Below are 27,397 nucleotides of genomic sequence, written 5' to 3'. Positions count from 1 at the left end.
CGCGTCGTGCCTGGGGCGCCGAGCCGCCACTCCACTTCCGTATGAGCCACGCCGCGGCGCTCCTCGTCCCGCTGGGCGCGGCGCTGGCGCCGCCCTGCGTGCCCCCGCTCATTGGCGCGCACTACCAAGAGCAACATGTTGATCCAGAGGAGCGCAAAGAGGCGAATGATGAGAGCGCATGGTCTGATGCCGGCAGCGACGCTGAGCCTGTGTGGTCCGTCCCCTGGTTTCATGCTGGTGGCGCATCGAGCCCCGACGCACTGATCAAGACAGGCGAGGTGCGCGCTGCTATGGGGGGCGACGAGGGCAGTGTATATGTGTTTGCGCGTGCTATTACACGCCCGGATGGCACTGCGCCCCCTGACGAGGCGCCAGCGACACCGTCGCCGCCTGTCGAGCCTCGGTCATCCACCTTGTCGCCCTCTGAGAATGCGCGGCCTGGCATTGTAACGCGGAGACACCACCGCCAAAACTTGCAGCTACTTGTCGCAAGCCTTGCTCCGAGCGATGTGTCCTCGTTGCATAGTGCTCCTCCGTCTTGCGCGGCGACGTCGCCCCAGATAGGACGGCGGGATCCGACGGTCAGCACGTCCCATGCGACGGCTTCGTCCACGCCCGAGGATCCTAAGCGAAGCCTTGCTGAAAACCTCCTCGAGGCTCAGTACCATGCAGCGGATGTGCCAACCGTCATTGAGCATCCTTTTCACGACCATCCCAAGTATGTGCCACATGTTCATACACACCATGCCGCTGCCGAGGCGCCTGATAAGGCGCCCACGAAGGCGCCTGCTGAAGCGTCTGCACCGATACCCATGACGGCGCCCTGTACAGACCCCGCGCCCGACCGGCCGTCCGCCGGTGAACCGGCGCCCTGGACTACGGATGACGCCACACCCTGGTCCTGCCAGCGGTGCTTATACTCGCCCGATGCGTCAGCTGTCGTTGCCATCACTGTGACGGGCACGCCATCTGACCCTGGTCTCCTACTTGTGCAGCAGGCGTCTGGGCGTCTCACTGCATGGGATCGGACGACTCTTACGATGCTTGGCACCGTCTCTATCAACGCAGGTTGCCATGACTCCTCTGGGATGACGGACATCGTATTCGAGTATCAGGCGGCTAGCACTGACAAGCCCGTATACCAAAGCGTTGCTCGGTGTACCTACCGCATGGAGGCTCCGCCTGATCTGGGCCCATACCACGTCGCGCCCGTGCGCCTCGCGAAGGGATGCGAGCCCATGGCACCCTGCGTCGTTGTCCAATGGCCCGGTTCCGCTGCGTATGCTTTCCTGCTGTATGTCGATACGGCGCGTGCAGCGCTGCTACCCGCCGCCGTGCTGCACCTATCGAGTGCAACGTCTGTGATGCTCTGGGAGTTGCAATCCACCAGTCTCGTGCTATACTCGCTAGACGAGGCGGCTTGCTGGCACACCTCACAGTACGATGTCTATGGTCAGGGCCTTGACGCTCCTTGCGGCGCGTCTAGCGATCCGGCGCTTTCGACGCTCCAGCAGCGGCTGCGGGCACCGGACGACGTGTCGGCGCCGCTTCTCGATGTCCACGTCGCTACTTCTCTCGACCCGACGTCCACCGCGCGCCTCGCCATGGTAGATGCGCCTGTGGATCAAGCACTTTTGCTGGATGACATGCTCGTATGTGCGTGCGGTGGAGATATGCCGGCCCTCGTCGGTGTCGCCCGCGCCTCGGGCTCCGAGGCGCCCGAGGTGGTGCGCCTGGCCCTGCCGAGTGCAGCTGAGCAGCTCGTGCAGCTTGGCACGCGCGTTGGTGTTGCATGCACCGCCCATGCCCTGACCGTACAGGCGATGTTGCGCGCCGAGGCGCCGCATTTGGCGATCATCGATGAGGCGCTCTGTGACGCCGTGCAGCTGGCCGTTCCAGTCCCTGACCTCCTTGTCCGTGTGCTGCGCACCGCCCCAGACGGCCCAGCACCGCTTCCGCGCTGGAGTGCAATCCTTCCACTAAGTCTGAATCGCCTCGTGCTGGGCCTGCCTACTGGCGGCCTCGCTGTGGCCTCGCTGAACGACGTGCTGAACGATGCACCAGCAGCACAGACGGCCGTGGCCCACTCGCATGCGTCGTGGGCCGCGCCCGTATCGTCGCTGCAGCTCGTGGCGAATCCCCGCACAGGCACGCGGCACCTGATGGGCGGCACGGCGCAGGGCGACTTGGGCGTGTGGGGCCTCACGACGCTGCGCAGTGAGGCGGCGTGGTCGTGGTTCACGTCCCCGCTCCAGGCGTTTGTGCCGCTCACGGGCGTACCGCCCCATTCGCGCTTGTACGGCTGTGTGCTCTGTGTTTCGCTGGACGGCACAAGTGCACTGCTAGCGCTCGACGACGTGCGACTCGTGCAGCTATTCCCCGGCTGTGGCGCGCCGTTGACCTCTGTGGCCGTGCGCGATCATCAAGTCCTGCTCCTCTATGGCACATCGCGCGCGCGGATCTGGGACCTGCGAACGCTCGAGATGGTGCGCAGCATCACGCCTGTCGAGGCACGCACGCTCTTACACGACGCGCAGCCATCGTGGCTCATGTATGCGATCCCATCGTCGCCACGCAGCGCGCCGCCACGCAGCGATGCTATCACTGGCATGCTCTCGCCCTGTGGCGGCGCACAAGCAGAGGCTGTGAGCGTTCTTTTGGCGGATGTTCGGCGCGCTATTGAAGCAGGGGCGCAGACGCTGCGGACGGCGCTCCAAGTGCCGTCACTTGTACCGCTCCTCGAGGCGCGCACGCGCCACGTGCTCGAGGCCCACGCACCCGAAGCGCCTGCCCTGCCTGCCGAGAGTGCGGGTGCGGCCAAGCTGCAGAGTATGCTGCAGCCTCTGCTCCCCCTGTTCTGGCCCACCGCGCTAGACGCGGTCTTTGGCGCAGCATCCTCGTGCGACGCCTACCCAGGCAGTGCGCGCGTGCTAGGCTTTGTGAGTATGGCATGCCATGCTGGTGCAGCTCAGCGCTTCTGTCAGTCGCCGGAGGCGACGGCGCATCAGTTGCTGGCCGCTGTATCGCTCGCGCTGCTATGGGATGCTATTCACACTGAAGCGCGTGGTGTACTACATGCGCTGCTCTCACCTGCCTTCCTCGCGCAGCTTGTGGGCCCCGCGTACTGCCCTCCATCTCTTGCCGCGCTTGGCGTGCATGTGCTGGACGAGAACGAAGTGTTGCGCACGGCTGCCAAGCTCCTCTTGGCGCGGTACGTGCCTGTTGCGACGGAGAGCGAGCTTACGGAGCTGGAGCGGACGTGGCGTGGACATGTGCCCCTTGCGCCGTCGGACCCCGCCACGCCATGCACGCCGTACGCTGTGCTGGTGCTGGGACTCGTGATGTGTGAGCGGTACGCGCACTTTTCGCCCTTGCTGCTGAAACGCGTGGCAGCGATGGTCGCAGCATACCTCGCGCGGCCTGCCGCCGACTCGCTGCCCATATGGGTCGCGACGGAGCTATGCTGTACGGGGTGCCACGTGTGGCAGCACTATGTCGACACCGTGGCACTCGTGCGGCATATTTTCCGCGTGGCCACCGAGCCCGACGATGTGGCTGCGACGCATCTCCGTCTCACAGGCCTTACGCTGCGTGGCCTGGCGCGACGTGCGACACTTGAGCTGGCCTCGAAGCACGGTGCCCTGTTTATGAGCACGCTGGCCATGGACATTTTGCACGCTCCGTCGGTCGAGCAGAGTCAAGTGACGCTGCGCCTCGTCGCGTTCTTGATCCGCCAAAAGCCGCTCGTGCTGTATCCCAGCCTGCCACGCCTTGTTGAGGCTGTCGTCAAGTCACTTGATCCCACATTAGTGGCGGTGCGCTCGTCGCTGACGCGCTCCGCGACGGTGATGATCAAGGAACTCGTCGAGACGTACCCTTCGATTGCGTTCCACAGCGGCACGCAGCGCCTCGCGGTCGGTACCCACGACGGCCCTGTCGTTCTGTACGATCTCAAGACGGCGACGCGGCTCTATGTGCTTGACGGACATACGGCGCCCGTTACCGCGTGTTCGTTCTCGCCAGACGGCCGGCGCTTCCTCTCCCTGTGCCTAAGCGAGGGCCTCGTGCTACTATGGCGCCTTAGCGCTGGCTTCGTCGATATGCTACGCCCGCGACGTACCAAGGGTGAGGCGTCAGCGTATCGGTCCATCCCCTTGCATCTTGGCGACGCCGCGCAGCTCCCACTCGCCGACACACTGGGCGGTGTCTCGCTCCAGTGGCGTGACGCGCACGGTGTCCACATGCGCATTGGCGAGGCGCACGTGAATTTAAGTGTGACATAACATAGCTTTCCCGCTCTACAATCCGATCCCAGATCTCCGATGGACTGGCTCAAAGCGACTTGGGCCGACTTGCCGTGGTCGTATACCGGACTCGTGCTACCGCGCTCTCTGAACCCAGCCTATGTGTTGGTGCCACATCTACCACGCTTTTTGGAGCTCTTCCCACAGCTCCAAATGCGTGAGAATGTTTGGCAGCACTGGTTTGGATCCCTGGGATTCCAGGTGCAGGCGTACCCTGTCACGCCCTATACCCTGGAAGCCTTTTGTGACGAGTTCCTTCGCCTGGTGCTAGACCTGGTACTATTTCAGATTTTGTGGATCCAGCCAAGTCTGAATGTTTTGAAGCGCGGGGCGTCGCCGGCAACACGCCGCCTTCTGGTGATCCTACACATCATGGTACTCTTGCCCTGGGCCGTGCTTGGCTCCGGTGGCCAATCGAGGATGACCAACTATTTACGCGCTGCTTTGGCTTTTCGCTCCAGCTTGCTTCTCTGGGATATCTTCATGATCCGCCCCGTTGCCGAAGTTCGGTCATGGTCCGCGGCGCGCACGTTTGCGCAGGTATGGCTCTTTCCCGTCGAAGTAGCTGTTCTGGCGAAGCGCCCTGGTCCCCAGCGTCCGCGTCTCCACTGTCTGCGGGAAGTGGGTAAGGGCCTTGTGTCCGTGCTGTTCGTGCAGCTCTGCCTACTTTTCTTCCCGCCTATTGAAGTGGTGCGCGAGATGCCCAAGTATCAATACATGTGCTATGGGCCCTTTATGGTGGTTGGCCTGTATGCCATGCTCTCGTCTACTGGGATGTTTTTGGTAAACATGTCTGGGCTGGTGGTTGGCATCGAGCAGGCGCCTCTCTTCGAGAACCCGTTTTTCACCACAAGCGTGCAGCAGTTCTGGTCGAGATGGAATCGCGCCGTCTCTACAGTGTTGCACCGTGTTGTGTTTGGCAGTCTGAGCACAGCCCGCCCCAAAAAGAAGCAGAGCGACTCGTCGCCCAAGCGGCCCCCGTCGCTCGTGCGGTTCGCACAGACATCGCTTATGGCGATGGCCACATTCCTCGTGTCTGGCCTGTTCCATGAATTCCTCCTCTTATGCTCGACACCCGGTCTCTATGGCTGGCAGACGCTGTTTTTCCTGCTCAATGGCCTGTTGGCCGTTTCGGCGACTGCGATCGCCCGGTATGCTCCTGGAATCACACGCCGGACGCCCACATTCGTGCGCTACCTGATACTAACGCTGTTTTGCTGCTGCCTTTCGCATCTCTTCTTTGTTCCATTGCAAACGCACAACATGCTCGCCGAGCCGCAGATACTGCTCCAGCTCCTTTTGCTTCCTCGTGGCACTCCCCCGCAACACGCTTACTTCTTGCATTTGTTTAGGTAGCGGATAGCTCAGCTCTACGTCTCTACATAGGCACGCTCGGGGGGATGGGCGGCGGCGACATGGGATCGATAGGCTCGGCACCACTCTCGATTGAGACACCCAGACCGACTTTGGCACCACCGCTCAGGTGGTCAATCTCACCACTGAAGGTGAAAGCAAAGGCGGGCGAGATGCGCGCCTCGTACACGGACGTCAGCTTACCCAGGCTATCGATCTGGGCACGCAGTGACGCCATGCGGAACGAGTACCGCGCAGCCAGCGAAGCCTGCGCATCGCGGCGCTGCGGCATCAGGATCATCTGCAAGTCACCGGCCACATCGACTTGCTCGCTCAGCTGGTGCCAGTAGGTCAGTTGACCTACGCCCTGCGGCTGCCACTGTGCCGTGGCAATCCAGTCATTCTTGGGGCCGACCCACTTGGCCATGTAGCCCAGGCTGGCCTCCTCGATCTCCGCACTGGGGTGCTGGTAGATAGCCTCAGCACCAAGAGCAAAGCGGGGCGTGAGCGTCTGCAGGTAGTTGGCCACGTAAATACCAGTGAGGTCCGTCGGCGACGGGTTCAGTGCCTTAAAGTTCACGCTGTAGTCGGCACCCTGGAAGTCGTGCTCCAGCTGCACAAACGACTGGCCACCCAGCGGGGCGAGCTGGGCCTGCACCTTGGAGATATGGCCCGGAAGCCAGCGGCGGTTCAGGCGCATCGTGACATTGCCGGCATCGTCCAGGCCGGCCTGGTAGAAGCGGTTTTCGTCACCGTATACAGCACCAAAGTTGTAAGAGTTCTTGCCCGCTGCACCCAGGGTGAACGCGTGAGTGACCTGGAAGATGGGGTTCATGTTCAACGCCTTCGTCAGGTCAGCGCGCGCGCCATCAAACTGGAAGTTGGTCGTTTGCACCACTGGTCGTCAGCCACTATCACGTACTTTTGACCTCATTCTGCATCTTCTCGACAGTGCCCAAGTTCGGCAGGTTGAGCGAGTGACGAATCTCACTCATCTTGCCAAACAGCTCCTTGACCGGACGCACGATCGGGTCGAGGCCGGCGAAGTAGCTGTTCAGCGACTTCTCCACCAAAGGTTTCTGAGTCACAACAAGATCCTGTGGCGCCACAGGCGAGGGCGGCGGAACGGGTGTCACAATAGGGGCGGACATCGTACTGCACCCCAGGTTGTCGGTCGTAATGAGCGCAGGGACGGCCCACCTGCGAAGGAAGAGCCCAGTCACGTGAATAGCTGGTGCCACGCGGCGTTCGCGACGGCCGTCGCCGACGGTGGCGTCGTGGTAAGCATCTTGATTGCACACGATCCGTAGCGTGCTATAGATGGGCGTGGATACAGGTGAATCTGTGTCCCTGGGACGAGGTTCTCGTGTCAAGCGTCCTGCTGCACGATACGTGGCAGAGGTCGAGGAGCAACAGCCACGTCCCCGGCCCAGCTCGCGGAAGCGCGCGAACGACCCTTCCGATACGGGTGAACAGGCGAAGCGCCCTAAATCAGCTGGCACGGACGAAACTGACGAAGATGACGATGAGGAGCAAGAGTACTGTGTGTGCCGCCGTGGTAACGACGGCTCACCGATGATCTGCTGTAGCCATTGTGATGAATGGTTTCATTTCAAATGCATAGGACTGAACAAACGTGCCGCCGATCGCCTCGACGAATACATTTGCCAAGGCTGCCAAGCCAAGGAACCCGGAAATACCAAAAAGGAGGATGAAGAATACAACGAAGGACAGGATGACGACGAAGACGAGGACGACGAAGAAGAAGACACTCATGGGGATGACCCCGATGCTGAGATGGAGGCCCACTTCTCTGACGCGTCGGCTTCATCAGAGCGGCCTCGTACGCGTACAGTAAGGACAAAACGTGCGCCTCTAAAGGCACCGAGGCGGTCTAGCTCCGGCGTGGACGACGACCCAGTCCGGCGCCATGTACTGTCTACCTTCACTTCCATTTTCACCCCACTATTCACCAACCAAGGCCTTACCGCGGACAAAGCCGCTTCCTATGCGACGGAACTCGAAAGTGAATTGTTCCATGCACTTGGAACAGACCCAAATCTTCGGGCGTATAAGGAGCGCTTTCGCACGCTGCACTTTAACCTCAAGGACCCACGCAATGTCACGCTGCATGAGCGTATCACTTCGGGGCAATTGCCTGCGGAAGAAGTGGTGCATATGTCCAACGAAGCACTAGCCAACGATGCGATTCGTGAGGCGACAGAAAAGGCCAAGCGCGATGCGCTTCAACAAGCTGTGCTTCTGCGCGAGAAGGAAGGACCCGCACGAAAGATTACACACAAGGGAGAAGTCGATATTGAGCGCGACGACCCTGCGTTTGCGTCGAAGGAAATTCGTTCTCTGCCAGCGACTGAGCCTCAGCCTATATCTGATTCTGCGGCAGACGCGTCGGCCATGCCCTCTTCGTCTCCTTCCATGCTGGCCAAAAACCATGATGACATGCCTTCCTTCCCAGAGCCCGATTCACTCACAGGGCTATGGGACAAGCAGGCCGCGCCTATACCTGAGGAGGCTCCTATGGATGAGCCCACCGACCTGGGCATTGCTGCCCCTACGGAGGCCGACTCTTTCGTTGACTCTTTTCTCGGCGACGAGCGTCCTTCGTCGTCAGCACCAAGTGCAGGGCACAAAGTGCAAGAGAAATCTATGGTGGATGCAGCCCCAGACACGCTCGAGAGCCATACCCCTGCCGGGACACCCCCGCCAGATTCTTTTGCCGCACGCTGGGCCGCACGATCAAAGAATACGTTGACCGGTAGTCCAGTTATATGGGACGGCGTGATTACTATGCCTGAATACACATCGGCGTATGTGCATGTACGGCCCTTGTCCCACCCCTGGTATGCACCGGAGGCGCCGCTCTGGCGCGACTGCTTTCCGACGCCTGAGCGTACTGTCGAGGGTCGCTTACCCAGTCAAACTGCGATTGATTACCTCGCCCAGGTGCGCATGTCGCCACGCAATGAGATAGTAGTGCTGGCTCTGGATGCGGGGGGTGCATCTGCTGCATCTGGGCGGCACGAAGGGACGCTGCACAGCTCGCCCGCCCTGGACAAGCTTGTGCACTACTTTGCAGACAAGCAGCGTTTCGGTGTGCTAGCGCCTGCGCCTGGGATGCAAGGCTCGCTTGTAAAAGACTTTTACTTGGCGCCGCTCTTGTCGCATGAGCCTGTCCCGGATTGGCTCACAATGTTGAGCCCGGAAGGTTTGGGGGATGCATGGGCCATGGAGCGCCCGGCTCATGTGCTTCTTGTGATTCTTGTACTGTTCAAGGCAGCCATGGAGGGCAAGACAACGGCGCCCCCTAGCGCGGCGGCTGACGAGGATGGGTTTGTACCTCCAACAGCCCCAGTTGCGCCAGTATCCCTTGACACTCTCCTGAACGTCAAGCCAGACGCTATTCAAAATCTCTTATCAACATTAAATGGGAGTGGCGGCGCATCACCCCTCCAAGCGATGAGCACTCCACCGCCTCTAGCGACGCCGCCCCCCGGACCAGGGCCTCTTGGCCCCCCTGGTTCGAATGTGCCGCCTGGACCCCCACCTATGCTACCTATGCATGGGCTCCCACCTCATGGCCTGGGTCCCCCTGGCCCCCCACCACCCGTGCCTGTTGCCAGGCCGATGCGACCGTGGGGTGGTGCCCATACCGTTGCACAGCCCCCACCTTCCTTTCCGCCGCCGATGACCTCCGTCGGACCCCCGCCGCCATTTCCAGTAGGACCGGGGGGTTGGTACGGCGGGAATGCAGAGCGGTCCAATGACCGCTCTCTTCGTAAAGGTGGAGGTGCACGTCGCAGCGGTCGTCGTTAGAACCGTCTACATAGCACAGCCAACTAGGCCCCTACGCAGTGGAGGCAGTCCTCTTGCGGTCAGGTGGAGCTTCCGACGTACCGTCCTAGCCACTTTGTACGACTCGGCGTGCCTGGGTGCAGTAGCTCTGTCGTGATGCTCACGGCAGTCCCAATTGTGGACCGCCATTCGCCGTATCACTTACCGATTATCGGAACATCTCCGGTAGAGGGGGATGCGGCTCTTGATTACATTATCGCCCTGCTACGTTCGGTGGTTCATGCGGAGCGTGTGCCCGAGAAAACCCCGCCAAACAAAGATGCTTACAAGGATTGGCAAAAGATGGAGCTTCCCGATTCGGCTCCCGGAAATGCACGCGTGGCTGAGGTACAGCAACTGGTACAGGCTCTAGCTCACAGACTCTGGTCTTCGGAGGATGCCCAGCAGACGGTGCAAAAGGCCCCCGAGCCCATGTCCAAGCCTCTCTGGCCTGATTCTGTGTCGCGCTTGTGTGCAGAGCGATCTGATCCTGTTCTTCAGCTACCTCATATCGCGCCGATTCTGGCCGCAGTGGCACCCACGGGGATGGATCCCGGTGAGATGCTGGACTATGCATCGGCGGAGAGTGGTCTAAGTGCTGAGGAAGAACTCCATTTGCTCCGCGCACAGGTGCGTGATATTGCGCGTGTGTGTAAAGCGGTAGCCCTAGGCGACCTGACGCAACATATCATGGTTCCGGTCCAAGGTCCTGTCATGGTGGAGCTCAAGGACATTATTAACCAGATGGTGGACCGACTGAACAACTTTGCCAGCGAGGTCACCCGCGTCTCCCTTGAAGTCGGTACACAGGGCAAGCTAGGCGGCCAAGCTCATGTCCCTGGTGTCGAGGGCACCTGGAAAGAGCTCAAGGATGTGGTGAATCGTCTCGCTGAAAACCTTACCAACCAAGTGCGTGGTGTAGCCTTGGTCACTAAGGCAGTGGCGAGGGGTGATCTGTCGAAGAAAATTGACGTGCATGCGGGCGGTGAAATCCTCGAGCTTAAGGTTACGATCAATGTCATGGTAGATCAACTACGGCATTTTGCTAATGAAGTAACACGAGTCTCACGCGAAGTCGGTTCGCAGGGCCGCCTTGGAGGTCAAGCGCATGTGCCTGGTGTGCGGGGGGTTTGGAAGGAACTAACAGACAATGTCAATCGAATGTGTCTTAACCTCACAGAACAAGTGCGCTCTATCGGTATGGTCACAACCGCTGTGGCTCGCGGTGATCTGACGAAGACCATTGAGATTGAGGCGGAGGGTGAAATGGCCCAGCTCAAGGATACGGTCAACAGCATGGTGGCCCAGTTGCGCGTGTTTGCCAGTGAAGTGGTGCGCATGTCGCTTGAAGTCGGTACCTATGGGCGTTTGGGTGGCCAGGCGCATGTACCAAACGTAGAGGGTATCTGGAAGGACCTGACGATGAGTGTCAACAAGATGGCTGACAACCTCACTTCGCAAGTGCGAGAGATTGCACGTGTGACTAAATGCGTCGCAGAGGGTGTACTTACCGAGTTTATCACCGTTGATGTTAAGGGTGAAATTCTGGAGCTCAAAAATACCGTCAACAATATGGTTCGCCAACTTCGCACCTTGTCTGATGAAATTATCCGTGTGTCTGTGGAAGTCGGTACTGAAGGCCGACTGGGTGGTCAAGCTAATGTCGAAGACGTCGAGGGACAGTGGCAAGTGCTGACAGAACGTGTTAATATGATGGCCTCAAACCTCACGACGCAGGTGCGTTCGATTGCGGCCGTCAATACGGCTGTAGCGCGTGGGGATCTTTCGAAGACCATCAATGTGGAAGTTCGCGGCGAGTTTCTGGATCTGAAGCACACAGTTAATAACATGGTGGAAAGTCTGCGAACCTTTTCCACTGAGGTGACGCGTGTAGCTACTGAGGTCGGTACAGAAGGGCGTCTCGGTGGCCGTGCGAATGTGCTGGGCGTCGATGGTACTTGGAAGGACCTCACTGACTCGGTGAACACGATGGCTGCCAACTTGACCCTGCAAGTGCGTACGATTGCACATGCGACTACGGCTGTGGCTCACGGTGACCTTACACAGAAAGTCACCATCTCGGTCAGCGGTGAGATCCTTGATCTCGTGAATACTATCAACAACATGATTGACCAGCTCTCTTTCTTCGCTTCCGAGGTCACCCGTGTTGCGCGTGAGGTCGGCACGGAGGGTAAACTGGGAGTTCAGGCTCAAAAGAAAGACATCCAAGGTACATGGGGTGAGATTACGGACAATGTGAATATCATGGCCAACAATTTGACATCTCAAGTGCGTGCCTTTGCCCAGATTACTGCCGCGGCTACCGATGGTGACTTTTCCCGCTTTGTGACCGTTGAGGCTAGCGGTGAGATGGACTCCCTCAAGACGAAAATTAACCAGATGGTGTACAGTTTGCGCGACAGTATTCAGAAGAACACCGCCGCCCGTGAGGCAGCCGAGCTGGCCAACCGATCGAAGTCGGAGTTCCTTGCCAACATGTCGCATGAGATTCGTACGCCGATGAATGGTATCATTGGTATGACAGCTCTGACTCTTGAAACGGATCTCTCTCGTACGCAGCGCGAGAACTTGGTGACTGTGTCTACATTAGCGAGCAACCTACTGGCCATCATCGACGACATTTTGGATATTTCCAAGATTGAAGCTGGGCGCATGAATATCGAAGAGATTCCGTTCAGTTTACGAGGTATCTTGTTTAGCGTTCTCAAGACACTCAGTGTGCGCGCGACGCAGAAAAAACTAAATCTTGTGTATGAAGTGGCACCGAATGTGCCAGACCCTTTGATTGGTGATGCGCTTCGTTTGAAACAGATTATCACGAACCTCATTGGCAATGCCGTCAAATTCACCGAGAGTGGCGGGATTGTTGCTCTGCGCTGCAAACTCAACAGTCCCCCAGGTGCAGCTGAGACTGTGCTCGAGTTTTGCGCCTCCGATTCTGGCATTGGGATCAAGCAGGACAAACTGGATATGATATTTGATACATTCTGTCAAGCCGATGGCTCCACGACTCGCAAATATGGTGGCACTGGCCTAGGTCTTTCGATTTCTCGTCGTCTTGTCAACCTCATGGGTGGCGACATGTGGGTGCGTAGCCACTTTGGCAAGGGTTCCGACTTCTTCTTCACAATGGTGGTCAAGTGCGATAAATTCACCAAAGAGCAATTGACAGAACGCATGCGGCCCTACGTGGGCCGCAAGGTATTCTTCTTGGATACTTTACAGGATCAGACCAATGTGGCAGGCATGCTCACTGAACTAGGCCTTGTACCTATTGTATCTCACTCGCTTAATGAAGCGATTGCAAAACGTGTTTCCTTCGACCGAATCGATGCTATCGTTACGGACACATTATCTGTTGTCACACAACTGCGTTCCATTGAGAGGCTCCATTACATCCCGATCAATCTTATTACTCCGACGGTGCTTTCATTGAACTTGACCTACTGCTTGGACTACGGCATTTCTTCCTACATCAATACGCCAGTGTCTCTGGAGGACTTGTATTATGCCCTTCTTCCCTCTCTGGAAAGTAGTGCAGCGACGCCTAGTGAAGGCGGTCATGACGTCTCCTTTGATATCTTGTTGGCTGAGGACAACCTGGTCAACCAAAAGCTTGCCTGTAAAATTCTGCAGAACCAGGGACATCGTGTCGCTGTTGTGGACAATGGTGAACAGGCTGTGGAGGCTATCCAGAACCACCGCTACGATGTAATTTTGATGGATGTAAGTATGCCCGTCATGGGGGGCATTGAGGCCACCATGGCAATTCGTGACTACGAGGTATTGCACAAACTTGAGCACATACCTATTGTGGCGCTTACAGCGCATGCCATGTTGGGAGATAAAGAAAAATGTCTACAAGCTGGCATGAATGCCTATGTTAGCAAGCCCATCCGACGTGTTGAATTGATATCCACGTTGAACCAGCTGCTAAGCCAACAACCCGCCGCGAAGTGTGTTACGCCCGAGACGTCTTTTATGTAAGTATATCTCCATGAGACACTCCTGGCTTTCTTAGGCTCTTAGAAATGAACCCCTATTTCTACTATATTCCAGATACAGAAATACATGCTAAGTTTTCCTATGATCAATTTATGCTTTGTCCTTCACTTCGACTTTCACTGATTGCTGATTGCTAACATCCGCAGGATGTCCTTTTTGCTCAATTGACAATGAACTTAACTCACTTGAAACTTTAGCTTCCATGCCGTCGCCTTTTCGTTTCTCTGCATCTGCTAAGAGAGCTCGTAACCGGACGACCTCTTCACTCAGGCTCTGAACAGCTAAATCTCGACGCTCGATGCGACGTTTTAGGCGAATCAAATATTCGTTTGAATGTCGCAGTAGCAATACTTTAGCGACTGCGCGGTTGGCGTCTCGCGCCTGCTCCGAGCTCAAGTCCACCGGTGGGACTACTGCTGGCTCGTTCTCGCTGCTTGTTGCTTTCATATTGCTCTCGGAGTCAAAGCCCTCTGCTAAACGATCTTCACTGGAGCCATCAGGGCCGAGTATAGAACCACCGGGTACAGAGTCATCCACAGTAATAGGTGGAAGTAATGTGCGCAATTCATCAAAGCAACATTTCAAGGAATCACGTCGTTTTTGCTCGGCGGCTTTGTGGGATGTGCGTCGTTGATCGAGTCCATGTCCCACACGACGTACATTCAGCCAAGCATTGCGATCATCTAGAGAGAGCCCTCCAGGTAAAATGGTCTTGTGATGAGGCGCCATATACATCAGGTTCGAGCGTGCCTGGGCCGCATTTACCATAGCAGATGTAGCAACCGCATGGACTGCATCCTGCGCTTGTAATGATGAAATAACCTTGGAATTTTTATTTGCCTCTGAAATGGGAGGAACTTGCGTAGAAGGGTATACTGTGTTGTGTTGGCTGGACTCTTGCGCCAGGGTACTTGATGATTGGGCAACTGAGGGTGACTCATGTTCCTGTGGCGTTAAACTCTGTGAGTGCTGTGAAGAAGAATTCACCAACCCCATTATCGTACCTGGTGTCGCAGGTACTGTTTGTCCAGACGGAGAGCCTCGATACTCATTTTGAGCAAGATCAATGGGGGATGGACTATTCAACGAACCCCGACCAGAGTTTGAAAGTTCACTTGGGTTATCACGTTTTACAGTTGGAGACATGACAAACTCATCGACAGAATGTGAACGAGTGGCACTGTCCGGAACTTGACTGCCTCCATGACCATTAAGCGGAATCATGGCGGGCGAGAAAGAGGGAGAAGGCATCACGAGCGGATTAGCATCGTGCATTGTAGATGATAAAGACTCAATAGCCCCAAGCGCAGGTGAATGCGAATTATTATCTCGCTTAGATGCATTCCAAATCAAATTAGTCGACCCAGATTTCGGACTTTGAATTGGTTTCATGAGAGGCGAAGGACGGATACGTCCAGTCTTATCCCCAGTACGAGCACGGCGCATCACCGGTCTTTCGAGAGGACTCATAGGAGAAGCGACCGAGGAGCGACTGGCATTGTTTTTCATCAATGAAGAAAAACTCTGTGTGTATGCAGTAGTATTCTCTCGATTGAGAAATGAGTGCGCTGGTGAAGTCGGGTTCCCGTTGAGCATTTCATGAGAGATCCGCATCTCATTGTCACCAAGTCCAAACATACTAGCTTGTCCAGCTTGGGGTTGTAACATCGGAGAAGTGATAGGTGATAGAAAATCATTAGTGCTCGCGCTGCTCACGGTCGAAAATACACTGGCTGGCGTGATTGCAGATGATTCCAATGTTGAATAAGGTTTTTGCGACAAAAGGTTTTGTCCAGAGTTTACATGGGAATTGGAAGATAGCTGCAACTGATTACCATCTTGTTCGGTCAATTGATTATGCATAGCATATCCTAAATTCGTGTCCATGTTTGAGAGGTCAGGCATTTCTGTGACAGTTGTCTGTTGCGGATCATGGTACTGTCCCATATTATGACGAGCAAACGAATCATTCATTTCAGACGAGTGCATAGAGATCATCCCTTCATTCATCATTGTCTCGAGCTGGGTATGCTGTTGATTCAAGGGGAGCATTTCCTGCTGGGTTTCGGAAGCGCTGTTCATGGAATTCCCCATGCTTTGATTTGCTAACATGTAGGTTTGGAAATCATAGGTGTTCTGTTTGTCTCCTAACTGATCGACAGGTGGATGGGTCCCATGTCCCGGATACAAATGGTGTAGCTCATCCATCGGATAATTAGCTTGGAAGTCAAAGTTCTCCATCATGCAGTCAACACTAACGAAAGTGTTCCAAGAACAATTCTAGTTTAGCTGTTCTCCGGAGAAACTTCACTACACGTATTGGCAAGAATGGCTCCGCTATTTTTTTTTTTTGACGATGGATCCTCAAGTGTAAGTCGGTGTACGCCGCTACCGTAACTCAATGTTTCAGGTCTGGCTGGTTTATCACGTTAACATGGTCTACGTTAATTGGGACTTTTGTCAAATTAATTACCTCATCATTACGCACCATGCATTTGACCAGTGTCCTGGTTGGCCACAACGAAAACAATCATGCGTATTGACATTGGTGCGACTCCGGCCAGTTCCTTTGCTTCGATTGGGCCTGTCACGTCGACTTCGAGATGACTGCCGTCGCGATGGAGGTCCCTGAGTGCGACTGTGGCTGGATGAAGCATCAAGTGTGCTATTACTTTCATCATCCCATAGAAAGAAATTGCATCTAGAGAGTGAAATTATCATAAACATACCTGGCTCGCTTGCTTTCTTTGGAACAAGTCCAGAATGCACGGCCTGCATTGGAGCCCTGAGCATGTTAATATGCTTCTCGTACCCTTTGGGTCAGACAGCGTTTTGCCACAAGATCGCAATCACACATTATATCGTCAGGTTGTGTTCGTTTGCGCATATTCCCCCCTCGTCCATTAACAGACGAAACGTTTTGAGTGTGGTCTAAAATTGGTTGTTGAAGCCAACGAAAGAACCCACACGAAATACCTAGATCATCAATTTGTGCACATGCCCAATATTCTTGATTTGAACTAGAATCAATTGCTCTTGAGCACGGAAGATTACAGTGACATTGAAGCAACTGATTGTTTATCTGTGCTGACGATACAGTCCCCGAATTCGTAGCATTCGTATCGGATTGTAACTGCATGTATTTGCCCACGGCCTATCATGAGCTCATTCTTATACTTTACCTGAATTACCGTAGTAAAATCGCTTTTCACTGCCCCGAATATGGTCTTGTACTCTTGCAAACTTTGCGAGACTGTTTCTTGTTTGGAAATTTGCGCCTGGGCAACCAAGCCGAGTTTCTCTTCAGTTTCTCGCCGCAACATAGGCTTGCAAAGATGTTGGCTAACCTCCATACCTTCATAACCTTCAACAAGTCCCATGCCCAGAGTTGATGGAATTAAGTAGTTAATTTTCCCTTGTTTCTGTGTCACAACATACTGGCGGTCAATGATTTTCTTGATGTGCTCTGCGATCGTTGCATCAGTTCCAATCCCATTCTTGTCCATAAGATTAACGAGATCTGCCTCTGTCAGCAAGCTAGGGGCTGAGGTTGTCCCTTTTTTTAATTCAACCTTATCTGGTTCAAACTGTTGTTGCTCATGAAATCCAGGCATCCATTTATTGTCCCATTTCTCGTACGTAAATATTTCCAAATAGTTAAGTGCAAGCACCACCAGGCCAGTCGTATGGAAACACTCCCCAGCAAGTTCGATTTCTACTCTGGTTTCTTCTCCCAAAGCATCTGTAGCACAACCAGCCAAAAATCGTCTGGTCACATACTCATACACCTTCTTTTCGTCAGCTGAGAGGTCATTAGCGTGACTAGTCGGGTGAATAGGGGGATGAGCTTTGTCGTTTTTTCGTCCATTTCGCGGAGGCTCGAATTGAAGATGGCCGTCTGCGTGAGAACCTGAAGCGGATAAATAGAGTTCTGTGGCCAATGTACCCCATGTACGATCATTTTTTTGCTTTTGAATTAATGCAAGAAAGTCAAAATCCTTGTCATATTGATCGGTTTCCGTGCGTGGGTACGACAGAAATCCCCGCTGATACAGTGATTCGGCCACGTCAAGAATTTTTTTCGGTGCCATTCCTGTCATGCGAGAAAGGTTTTTCTGGAGCTCAACAGTTGTTAGAGGAGTGGGTTTTCGCTTTTTCGTGGACTTGCGTGTAGCGCGGGTAACTGTAGCATGTGTCGCTTGTTTGCATCGAGTGTGTAGCATTTGAACGATTAATTCATCGAATAGGTGTTTTCGATTCCATTGAAATAAAACCTTGTGTGTCGTTGAATTTTCTTTTACCTTATGTTGTACTTCAATATACCAAAAGGGTTCCGAGACAAATGACTGGACCCTTTTGTAATGATCAACCACAAATCCAAGAGTTGGAAATTGACAGGGTCCATAACTTAATAACATATCATTCAAAGAAAATTTATTTCGCAGTTCCATTGTTTGTAGACGTGTAAAAGCAGCGCCAGTTCGTAAGTCAATCTCCTGTCTTGCCTCAACGGCTTTGGCTGCGTTAATATCCAAGTCACCTGGAGCCCTACAGGCTTGATGGATTTGACTGTGTTAATTAAGAGGACTCACTCGGCGATTACAGCGCTAAATTTTGCACGCTTGACAAGAATGTTCTTGACTTTCATACAGTGCTGTGCAATCTCATACCCTATGTTTTCTCCTTCTCGATCACAATCCGTCCATATCATTAACATATCGGATCTTCGAACTTCATCCGTAAGGTTTTTAGCAATTTTACTTGCATCCTTGAATAAGATATCTGAACGTACACTCGTTATACGATGAATTAGTGGTGCAGTAAATAAAGCAATAGGATGACATTTTGTCCATCGAAACTCGTCAGGAAACTCATATTCCATCATATGACCTCGTACAGAGGTGAATGTCATTTCAACTGAGATAACAGATCTTTCTGAATGCGATCCCAAATCGAACAATGACTTAGGAAGACGGTAAGAAAAGTCATAATTGCGGCAGTACTTGTCATGTCCAGGTCGCTATGATGTCAATAAATCGACACTAACATTTTGAAAACTGCCATGTGATAGAATCTCTGTCAGTGATTTTGCCATGGAAGCTATAGTAAGTATCTAATTTAATTTCATACGCTTTTCTGCAACACACAGGACCCTCATGCCTGCGTGCTTATCGGCATTACCGTGACACAACACCTCGAGGAAGTCCTAACGGATGTCTCATTAATGCTCTCCACATTACATAATCTAGCTACCAAGACCATATGTGGAGAGTTGCGTCGTAGAAGGAGCAGCTGTACACAAGACGTTGATCCGGGTCCCCTCGTTCCCAGTCACAGCCATACGCAATACTTTTGTGCTCATCAAATCGCGTTATGATATCCATAGATTCTTGTTTGGAACCAAAATTCTCAAGAAACGGACAGTCCAGCACACAAAACCCTCCGTGCATACATCCCAGAAGAAGCTTAGAGGAAAGAGTAGGATGCCATTTAGTTCTCCATATACCACCGCCGACATCAGTCGAACAAAGAGGCTTGAATGTGTTTCTGGAATCGAATATCCTTATTTTTTCGTCATAGCTGTACGTCAGGTGAGCCTCCATACCTTCCTACCGCCCAATAATGGGGTCGGTGTGGGTGACTTTGAATCGACGTGATACCACCATCAAATCTAAGATTAGCTCATCTAACATACCCTCGTTTACACGTAAATGTAGGATCTCGACTACCACTTTGAATTGTCATCCGCATGTCCCATCCTTTTAAACTCAGGTCATCGCCACCTAGGGTTAGCCAGCAAACATACCACTCCATACAACGTTGCCGTTACTCCAGCAATCCCAGGCAGCAATCCATGCTTCATAGTCATGTGCCCTCCATACTTGCATTTCGTCTTTTAGCGAAGATTCAGAATTTAGACTAGGCACCATGCAAAGAGTACCATTACTTTGACTTAAAATAAGCTTGGCGTCTGTTGCCATCTCATTCGGTCCGCGGTCGGACCAATCAAGACTCAAACATAAAGCCCCTTCATCGTTCATCTGCCAAACTTTCCAAGGACTTAAATGGAATTGAGAATCTTCTGTCGTGAGTTTCATAAGATTAAGGCAGCCAGTTGCATCTGCGATTCCGAGCACTCCTGAATGCGGGCTGGGCTCGTGCGATTTCGCCAAACACCTGATGTAAGAATAATGAACACACCATTTCGTATCTAACACGGCAGCTCCTTCCCATGAATCAATAATAGAGCTTTAATCAGTGCCTATAGCAAACATACCATGTGACTTTTCCTTCAATATCTATACTCGCTTTTTTTAGATTACATCGACCTCGGCGTGTATACGCCGGACTCGAAGATACTAAAGCGTCCTTTTGATCTTGATCGACCTGATAAGTTGATTCTGCAAAAATTAAAGGAATACTCGGATGAGACTCGATAGAGTCCGCACACAATTCTGTTGACTCGGTGAAACGACTTGTAGCTACAATTACTGACAACCACACGTACCGTGATGCATGTGGACAACCTTCAGTGCTTCCTCCACATTTAGGGGCCGTGCGAGAATTGTACAGGCACAAGATGAGCATGCGATCGAATCCAGTTGTAACTCTTCCAGTCATAATGTTATGATGGATCGGTCCAAAGGGTATATGTATGTGAACAAGAGATCTAGAGATGATTCGATCTCCAAGATTGAGAATTTTCTTCGTTTTTTCATGCAAGGTATACAAGACATTCCCCTGACTGGAAAACCCCTCTCGGTGTCTATGGGTGCACCGAGGTCCAAAGATCAGTTGGCTAGAGTACAGTGGGAATTTCCATCTAAAAGAGATAAAAACATGAAGCAATGGGGTACGCGTCGCCGCAGGACTAAAACATAGCCCAGTTTTTTAGTGTGATGGCCCAAGTTCATGCTGCGCTCGTGTCTGACACTGTCTTGTCCAAGCGGTATGGAAACTAATCTCATTCCAGGGATATATTTTATCGAGATCCTATTTTATTTGGGACACAAGCGAAGGCCGACTCAATGCTTGCTAGATTGGCATTGACATTACAATGCTCGCGCTCGAGTCTGAACATTTGTGCATCACCACGAAGTATTGCATTGGGCCCTCTCGATTTTATCGGACGAAATAGTATATCAAGATGCTTGCACAAGGAACAGCTTATACCGGATGCTTTGGATCCAGCGCATATCCGCACAAGCGCATCGTGGGCGTTGGTTGTAGAGAAACACGCAATATTTCAAACCCTACAATCATGCAACTTCCTACACCATGCAGCCACCTATGGTATAACTGGAGCTGGTCTTCTCATCACAGTGCGCAATATATGCTAATGACCAGGGAAAAGGCTACCCTGATTATGCTGTTCGGTCGTTTTTATGGCTACTCGGTACCTCATTCAAGTTCGTCCTTGACGCTGACACAGTCTAAAAATATTCATTCTCATGGATGCAGGTAAGTATGGAAACGGATCTCACCTGGACCCTCACGGACTTGATATTGCGAGGTATGCTGGAAAACTGATACCTGAATCTATATGGATGCATTGATACCATACAAGCATGTCTATTGGCTAGGATTGCGCACAAATTTGTGGATGGAGATCGGTCGACCTGGCACCTGGCAACTTTTAAATCTAGCTGACCGTCAGAAGGCACTACATCTTCTTCGATCTAGAAAGATGCATCCCATTCTTCGGTGCGTATTCGCAAACTTATCAGAGGAATGAACTGGCTGCACAGCTACACGCAGGCTATAAATGCGAGCTGGAAGTACTATGCCAAGATAAAAGTGGCACGCCAGCGCAAGCTGCCAGTGGACAACTTTTGCAACTTATTTACTCTCAAATGAAGAGTCAAATGATCAAGCCTTCATAATATTACGAGGATGATAAGTGAAAAATATCATTGAGGCAATGGAGAATCCAAGCAGTGATCCAGCAAGCACATCTGTAGGATGGTGTCGATAATCCATAAGACGGCTGGCTGCCACATAGCCTGCTATCATCAATGGCACTGCCGGCATGACCACAGATGCCAGAGCCAGAACATATGGGGTTTCTAATTGACGACGTTCTTCAGCGTCAATTGTACCTTCTTCTAACTGTTGGTGGATCGAATCGTCATTAGGAGTAGTTTCGTAGTCAGAATAGGCATATTGCGCCCATTTAAGTACTAGCGCATTAAGTGTACCCCGCAAATACCACGCTAGATATGTAAGTCCAGCAAATGACATGCTTGAATGACCACTAGGAAAGCTCTTGAAGCCATCCTTTACTCGACTGGTATTCGCATCGGCGGTACAAATCTGATAAGTATGAAGTTCACTGGTGTAGTGCTGTGTATCAGGTACAATAGAGAGAATATCAGGTTGGCATCGGTCGAGGAAGTCTGGGCGAGGACGACCCACCAATTTCTTGAACAACTCCGTAACAAAGCCCGTAAAAGTGATAGAAAGGACAAGCCCCAAAATGGCCGTATTGATGCGAGCCGAACGACTCTTTTGTACTAGCGACAGTAAAATAACAGAAATAAGTGGAACCCAGAAAGCAAGAACAGACAGCAGTTCTTCGGGGACCCGCTCCTGCTGGGCAAAAGGATGCTGGATCGATGCATCGTTTAGGCTGAACATCTGACGAAATCCATGCAGACGATGGATACCATATCGTTCGATAAAGAACAAAAGGAAACATCCAAGCCAGTCGACCGCCCATCGTATCATGCCATTGTCACAATGACGATAAAGCCGTGCTACGCGGCGGCTCAATGCACCAAGGCTCTCACTCATAGGATGAGGACAAAGTGGAGGGTCAAACGGGACGGGAGCAAACCTAATTACGAGCCTAAAAGCTTACGTGCTAGATTGCTTGGACATTGGCACATCAGTTTGTTCTGTTTGAATCTGCTGTTCTTCAGAATCCTGTTCATCTTGATGAATACGCTCAATTTGCGCCATCCACAAGTTATGGTATAGACCAGGGCTGGCAAGTAAGCTCTCATGAGTGCCTTCTTCAACCATGTGGCCTCGATCCAGCACAATAATCAAGTCGGCGTCCTCAATAGTGCGAAGGCGATGTGCGATGAATACAGATGTGCGATTCATAGTATCGAGTACGCTGTTGACGTTTCGCATCAAGTTTGTCTCTGTATGAGAGTCGAGGGCCGACGTAGCCTCGTCAAAGAACATAATGTTAGGGTTCTTTAGCAGCATTCGAGCAATGGCCAGACGCTGCTTTTCACCACCTGAAATCATCAGGCCGCGTTCACCAACCAAAGTCTGGAACCCATTAGGTAATTTCTCAACAATTGCATCAACGCGGGCGAGACGTGAGGCCCTCCAAATTTCTTCATCCGTTGCACTAAGGCGTCCATATTTGACATTATCCCATATGGATGCATTGAACAGAGTGGTATCCTGAGGAACAATACCTATTGCCTTGCGAAGACTTTCGAGCGTGTATTGAGAAATATCATGCCCGTCAATATAGATCTTACCGCTTTGTGGTTCATAAAATCGGAAAAGAAGACGGAAGATGGTTGATTTACCACAGCCAGAGGGGCCCACCAGTGCTGTCTTGGTTCCTGCAGGTATAGTAAAAGAGCAGTTCTTTAAAATAGGTCGGTCTGGATGATATCCAAATGTCACATTCTCGAAACGGATTTCACCTCGCACAGGCGGCAGAGCTGCGGCGTCAGGAAGTTCTTTCACATTGGTTTGCTGCTTTTGTAAATTAAACATCGTCTCCATATCAATCAGACTCTGGCGAAGCTCGCGATATACAGAGCCCAAGAAGTTGAGTGGAACAGATAACTGGAAAACCAATTGATTGACCATAACCAAATCACCAAGAGTCATGGTACCATTTGCAATGCCTTGAACCGTCATCAACATCATTATAGTGAGACTGGTGGAGAATATGGCATTCTGTCCTGAATTGAGTGCTGCCAAACTTGTAGCAACTCGCACACTTGCACTTTCATAATCTTTCAAAGCAACATCGTACTTTTTTACCTCGTACTGTTCGTTGTTGAAATACTTTACCGATTCAAAGTTCAGCAAGGTATCCAAAGAGGCTGTGGCTCCGCGCTGGTCCGCTGCATTTGCCTGTCGTCGAAATTGTGTACGCCAGCTAGTTGTCCGCACAGTAAACCACGCATAAGAAATCATTGTCAGAGCAGCCATTCCTGCAAATGACGGTCCGCATTTATAACTCAAAATACCACACACAAGAGAGATCTCGAGTGCAGTAGGGACAATATGAAACACAATAGATGAAAGAAGGAAGGAAACACCCTTAGTCCCTCTATCGATTGCACGTGTAAGGCCACCAGTTTGACGGCTTAGATGCCAATTCAAATCCATAGTCAACAAGTGGTCAAAGACACTGCGAGCGATAGTACGAATGGAACGCTGTGCAACATTAGCGAAAACAGCATTGCGAAGCTCTGAGAAAGCTGCTGCACCAATGCGTGCCAAACCATAGCCCAAAATTGATGCACCCGCTACAACCCATACACTAGCAGGGCTAGTCAGATCTAATGGTTCAGAAAATACATGGTTCACACGGTCGACAACAGCTTTGAAGAAAAAGGGGACCTGAACATTGAGTAACTTTCCCGCCAACAGTAAGGACAATGCCAACACAACTCGCGCCTTAGTTCCAAAATCGTTCCTGGGCCAAACGTAACGTAAAAGCTGGCGAACAATCTCCCAGTTCATCCTTTCCTTAGGAGACCTAGATTTTGTCAATGCATCATTTTTAGAAGCAGAGCCAGCCATATGCCTATGACCCCGAACTTGCATCAAAAAAGCCGTTGAGAGCGGAATTGGCTTCGGAGAGGTGCGCAGAATTCCAAAAGCAACAGGCCTTTGCGGAAAATCCATTATAGAGCGATGAAATCTATTCATGCATCGCAAACCACCATATAGGGGCCCTTCCGCAATAACGAAGCGAGAGGCATGAACCCACATGGTTGCCGCGGCAATGAAGTACCATGTCGACCACCACGTCTCCACAAAGCGCAACATCACGTGCATGCTAACTAATAGATACCGTCGCGTCTAAAGTTCGAAAGTCTTAATGGTACAGATTTTGACTATACTACACGACCAAACATTTGACCCGATATAATACACAAAGCTCCAGTTGGACCCTTACTGCCACGAAAGTTGTGACAAAAAAAGGGTTTCAAGACATCTGATAGTTGTCGACCAGATTAGATGAAACACTAGGTTTGCTGTTGCGACGCGATGTTGAATTGCGGCGCGAAGTATCCTTGGTATTTGTCCCACTTCGGTTGCGTTTCTTAATGACATCTGTTTTCAATGAAAGCGGTCGCATAACGCCATGCAGTCTTTGAAAAAGGCCGCATGCATTACAAAGAGCATTGCCTTCTGCATCACGACGCCACAGCGGGGTGGTGGTGGTCTGACAATTTGAACACGAAATCGTGGACGTAGTTTCTGAAACGTTAGGTGCAGAAGAAGAGGTAGAACTTCCAGACTGAACACTAGGCCTCTGGGCTAGTGATGGAGTGTCTTCCACACCAGTTCCAGAGTCAGTCAAATAGGTCGGGTTACCCGTATGGTCGCCCATGGAATTCATAGCAGAAACCGCCTGAGGGTCATAATTGTTCAAGACGTTGAAATTCGATAGATCCCCACTCAAAGAGTTTAAAGGGTGGAAAACGGAAGTGTAATACTGCGCAGGTTTTTCTTGTGAATTGTACAATAAATTTGAATCTGCTGACGAGCTTGCTGTACTGTGAGATGACTCCTCTTGGACTTTCGAGTACCCAGGCGTCGGCATGCCTAAATCATGAATGGCGTTGTTTGAGCTCGATGGTATAGTATCCGTGGCAAAAATGTCAGAAGGATCCACGTGTACGACGCTCGGAGATATGCCTGTATGTGGTGCCAAATTTGTCGAACTCACGATTTGGGCATGAGGCGTAGCATTCACTGCCATGGAGTTCATGGAAAAAGAGTCGGTTACGTTCGAAAGACCCGCCTGTGGATCTAGAGATATTTGAGTGGATGCGCTCGTATCTAGTCCCAACATAGTGGAGATAGTATTATCATTCAATGGAACCTGGTTTTCATTCATAGCACTGTTCATAATATCATGCTCATGCGACAATGATACATTTGAAGCAGGGGAGAAAGTGAAATTGCAGGGCATAGATGGCATATACTGAAGAAATTCAGCAGAAACAAGAGGGGTCTCTCGTGACAAGCCCGACGCCATACGTTGATCAGCCGTCGTTGGGGGACGGAGATTGAATGCCATTGGTGATGCCTCACGAATACGTTTTCGAATTCTTTGGTCACCCGAATACACATCAGAGACCTGAGAAATCCGTGAACGGGGTCCGCGTGACTCACTTCGCTCCCGAACCTTGTGATCAAATGACGTTTTCCGAACTAGACGCGGCAAAAATCCATAGTCTGGATGCTGGTTTGCTTCATGCCCCACAAAATCATCAATGCCAGGTACACTATCCAGTAAGGCGTAGTTAGAAAGAAACTGGTCGTCGCGATCACCACCCACAGGAGCATAACCCATCCGTTTCGCACTCATTTCCATGACAATCCGTGCATGTTGCTCGAGGGGAGTCGTAGCTTTCCAATCAATTGGGTCGTTTAAATCAAACAAGTTCTTGTGGGCTGCTTGAGCAAAATTATCCATGATACCCTTTTGCGAGTCCGGCGTCTCGATAGAAATTCCGCCTGATTTCCGGTATTTGACCCATTTATCAAAGTTAGAATCCATGGAAGGTGAATCAATACCCTTGTAACCATCCATCAAGCTTACATCAAGACCATGGCATTCAGCTAACAAGAAATCATGATGGTCGTCCATCCCCATATTCAAAGGCAAATGTTCAGGGATCCCGCTGCTGTGATCGTTTTCTGTCAAAGAATTATGTTCCGATAGTTTCGTATGCCGATTTTGGTGCCGCGAGACAGAGCGTCGTTCTTTAGAATGTTCAATGTCCATCATACTCAAAGATCTCGAACGGGAGCGCTGCCACGACATTGGCGGCCTATTGGCACGAATAGGGGCGTTTGATTTATGCACACTTGCTTCAATAGGACGCACTGTTTTGTTCCGACCACGGATAACGGGTGTTTCCTCTCCAGAACCCACATTAGCTGTTGTTGCCACTGCTGGGTCAGACGGCCGGTGGGGAAAGTCGCGGGCTATCGATGAATTTTTGCTCTCCTTGGCGAGAGCATCTTCTTTTTCGTCCCTTTGTTTGCGCAATGTGAGAGACATCATTCTCCACGTCAGGTTTTCCATTCTAGCAGCATTCGGAAGTTGTTCACGATGTTTGGCATACATGCGCCAAATTTGAGTGGCTAGAGGATCTGCCTTGGCCATATCTTCGGGGCCATTATCGGGTACCAGGGAGGATCTTGGATCTCCTAGATGTGGATTCATTATAAATTGGACACAGAAGGCCGCTCACTCTGAAAGCTTCGCTGCAACCTAGCTCTAACGGTCCAACGTCGTGGAGGGGAGCGATGCTCAATATCCATCCGCACTTTCAGTTTGCTTACTAATAACACTAATATGATCGTTTAACTTGCTGAGTCACTATAATCCAATTGGAGCTTGCAATATGAGTTCTTCTAGCTCAATACGGCATTTGAATCACATGACGTTGTTCTACGGTGGTTACAACATCGCGTCGCAGACGTAAGTACGCACGGATCGCCATGGGTGTAACTTTTTCGTCACTGTATGATGCTCTCTTTCTGTGGCGACGCCAAGCGCCCATGCGAATCTTAATGCTTGGTCTCGACAGTGCCGGGAAAACAACTATTTTGTATCGTCTACAACTTGGTGAAGT

General features: G+C 51.9%; 8 protein-coding genes and 1 pseudogene across 9 annotated transcripts; 5 read left to right on the top strand and 4 right to left on the bottom strand.

Annotated features, from left to right (window-relative positions):
* Nucleotides 1-41: 41 nt before the first annotated feature.
* Nucleotides 42-4,283, top strand: MSY001_2228 (uncharacterized protein; the record flags this gene model as incomplete). Its single annotated transcript, XM_018884066.1, has 1 exon — nt 42-4,283. The coding sequence occupies one exon, from the start codon at nt 42-44 to the stop codon at nt 4,281-4,283; it is 4,242 nt and encodes a 1,413-aa protein (XP_018740763.1).
* Nucleotides 4,284-4,322: 39 nt separating this feature from the next.
* MSY001_2227 (uncharacterized protein) lies at nt 4,323-5,660 on the top strand (the record flags this gene model as incomplete). The annotated part of the gene is made up of 2 exons (XM_018884065.1): nt 4,323-5,455; nt 5,657-5,660. 2 exons carry the CDS (start codon nt 4,323-4,325, stop codon nt 5,658-5,660), a joined length of 1,137 nt encoding a protein of 378 aa, XP_018740762.1.
* Nucleotides 5,661-5,682: 22 nt separating this feature from the next.
* Nucleotides 5,683-6,754, bottom strand: MSY001_2226 (annotated as a pseudogene). The gene is made up of 2 exons: nt 6,580-6,754; nt 5,683-6,446 (listed from the first exon to the last, which is right to left on the bottom strand). Coding segments are annotated over exons 1-2 (939 nt in total).
* Nucleotides 6,755-6,977: 223 nt separating this feature from the next.
* MSY001_2225 (uncharacterized protein) lies at nt 6,978-9,049 on the top strand (the record flags this gene model as incomplete). Its single annotated transcript, XM_018884063.1, is given in 2 exon segments — nt 6,978-9,007; nt 9,025-9,049. 2 exon segments carry the CDS (start codon nt 6,978-6,980, stop codon nt 9,047-9,049), a joined length of 2,055 nt encoding a protein of 684 aa, XP_018740761.1.
* A 577-nt stretch (nt 9,050-9,626) lies between these two features.
* On the top strand, nt 9,627-13,404 carry MSY001_2224 (uncharacterized protein; the record flags this gene model as incomplete). Its single annotated transcript, XM_018884062.1, has 2 exons — nt 9,627-13,313; nt 13,357-13,404. The coding sequence occupies 2 exons, from the start codon at nt 9,627-9,629 to the stop codon at nt 13,402-13,404; spliced, it is 3,735 nt and encodes a 1,244-aa protein (XP_018740760.1).
* A 2,925-nt stretch (nt 13,405-16,329) lies between these two features.
* MSY001_2223 (uncharacterized protein) lies at nt 16,330-17,986 on the bottom strand (the record flags this gene model as incomplete). Its single annotated transcript, XM_018884061.1, has 2 exons — nt 16,330-16,605; nt 16,628-17,986. 2 exons carry the CDS (start codon nt 17,984-17,986, stop codon nt 16,330-16,332), a joined length of 1,635 nt encoding a protein of 544 aa, XP_018740759.1.
* A 798-nt stretch (nt 17,987-18,784) lies between these two features.
* Nucleotides 18,785-19,280, bottom strand: MSY001_2222 (uncharacterized protein; the record flags this gene model as incomplete). The annotated part of the gene is made up of 2 exons (XM_018884060.1): nt 18,785-19,115; nt 19,231-19,280. The coding sequence occupies 2 exons, from the start codon at nt 19,278-19,280 to the stop codon at nt 18,785-18,787; spliced, it is 381 nt and encodes a 126-aa protein (XP_018740758.1).
* A 771-nt stretch (nt 19,281-20,051) lies between these two features.
* SPO11 (uncharacterized protein) lies at nt 20,052-21,392 on the top strand (the record flags this gene model as incomplete). Its single annotated transcript, XM_018884059.1, has 7 exons — nt 20,052-20,388; nt 20,418-20,484; nt 20,509-20,857; nt 20,883-20,944; nt 20,968-21,048; nt 21,072-21,239; nt 21,263-21,392. The coding sequence occupies 7 exons, from the start codon at nt 20,052-20,054 to the stop codon at nt 21,390-21,392; spliced, it is 1,194 nt and encodes a 397-aa protein (XP_018740757.1).
* Nucleotides 21,393-22,391: 999 nt separating this feature from the next.
* On the bottom strand, nt 22,392-23,435 carry MSY001_2220 (uncharacterized protein; the record flags this gene model as incomplete). The annotated part of the gene is made up of 2 exons (XM_018884058.1): nt 22,392-23,122; nt 23,207-23,435. The coding sequence occupies 2 exons, from the start codon at nt 23,433-23,435 to the stop codon at nt 22,392-22,394; spliced, it is 960 nt and encodes a 319-aa protein (XP_018740756.1).
* Between the last annotated feature and the right edge of the window lie 3,962 nt (nt 23,436-27,397).

This window comes from Malassezia sympodialis, genomic scaffold, assembly GCF_000349305.1.
Source record: "Malassezia sympodialis ATCC 42132 genomic scaffold, msy_sf_10, whole genome shotgun sequence".
In the NCBI taxonomy this organism is placed as follows: Eukaryota; Fungi; Basidiomycota; class Malasseziomycetes; order Malasseziales; family Malasseziaceae; genus Malassezia; species Malassezia sympodialis.
The sequence above is the reverse complement of the archived record's forward strand: the minus strand, read 5'-3'. Positions and strand labels throughout refer to the sequence as shown.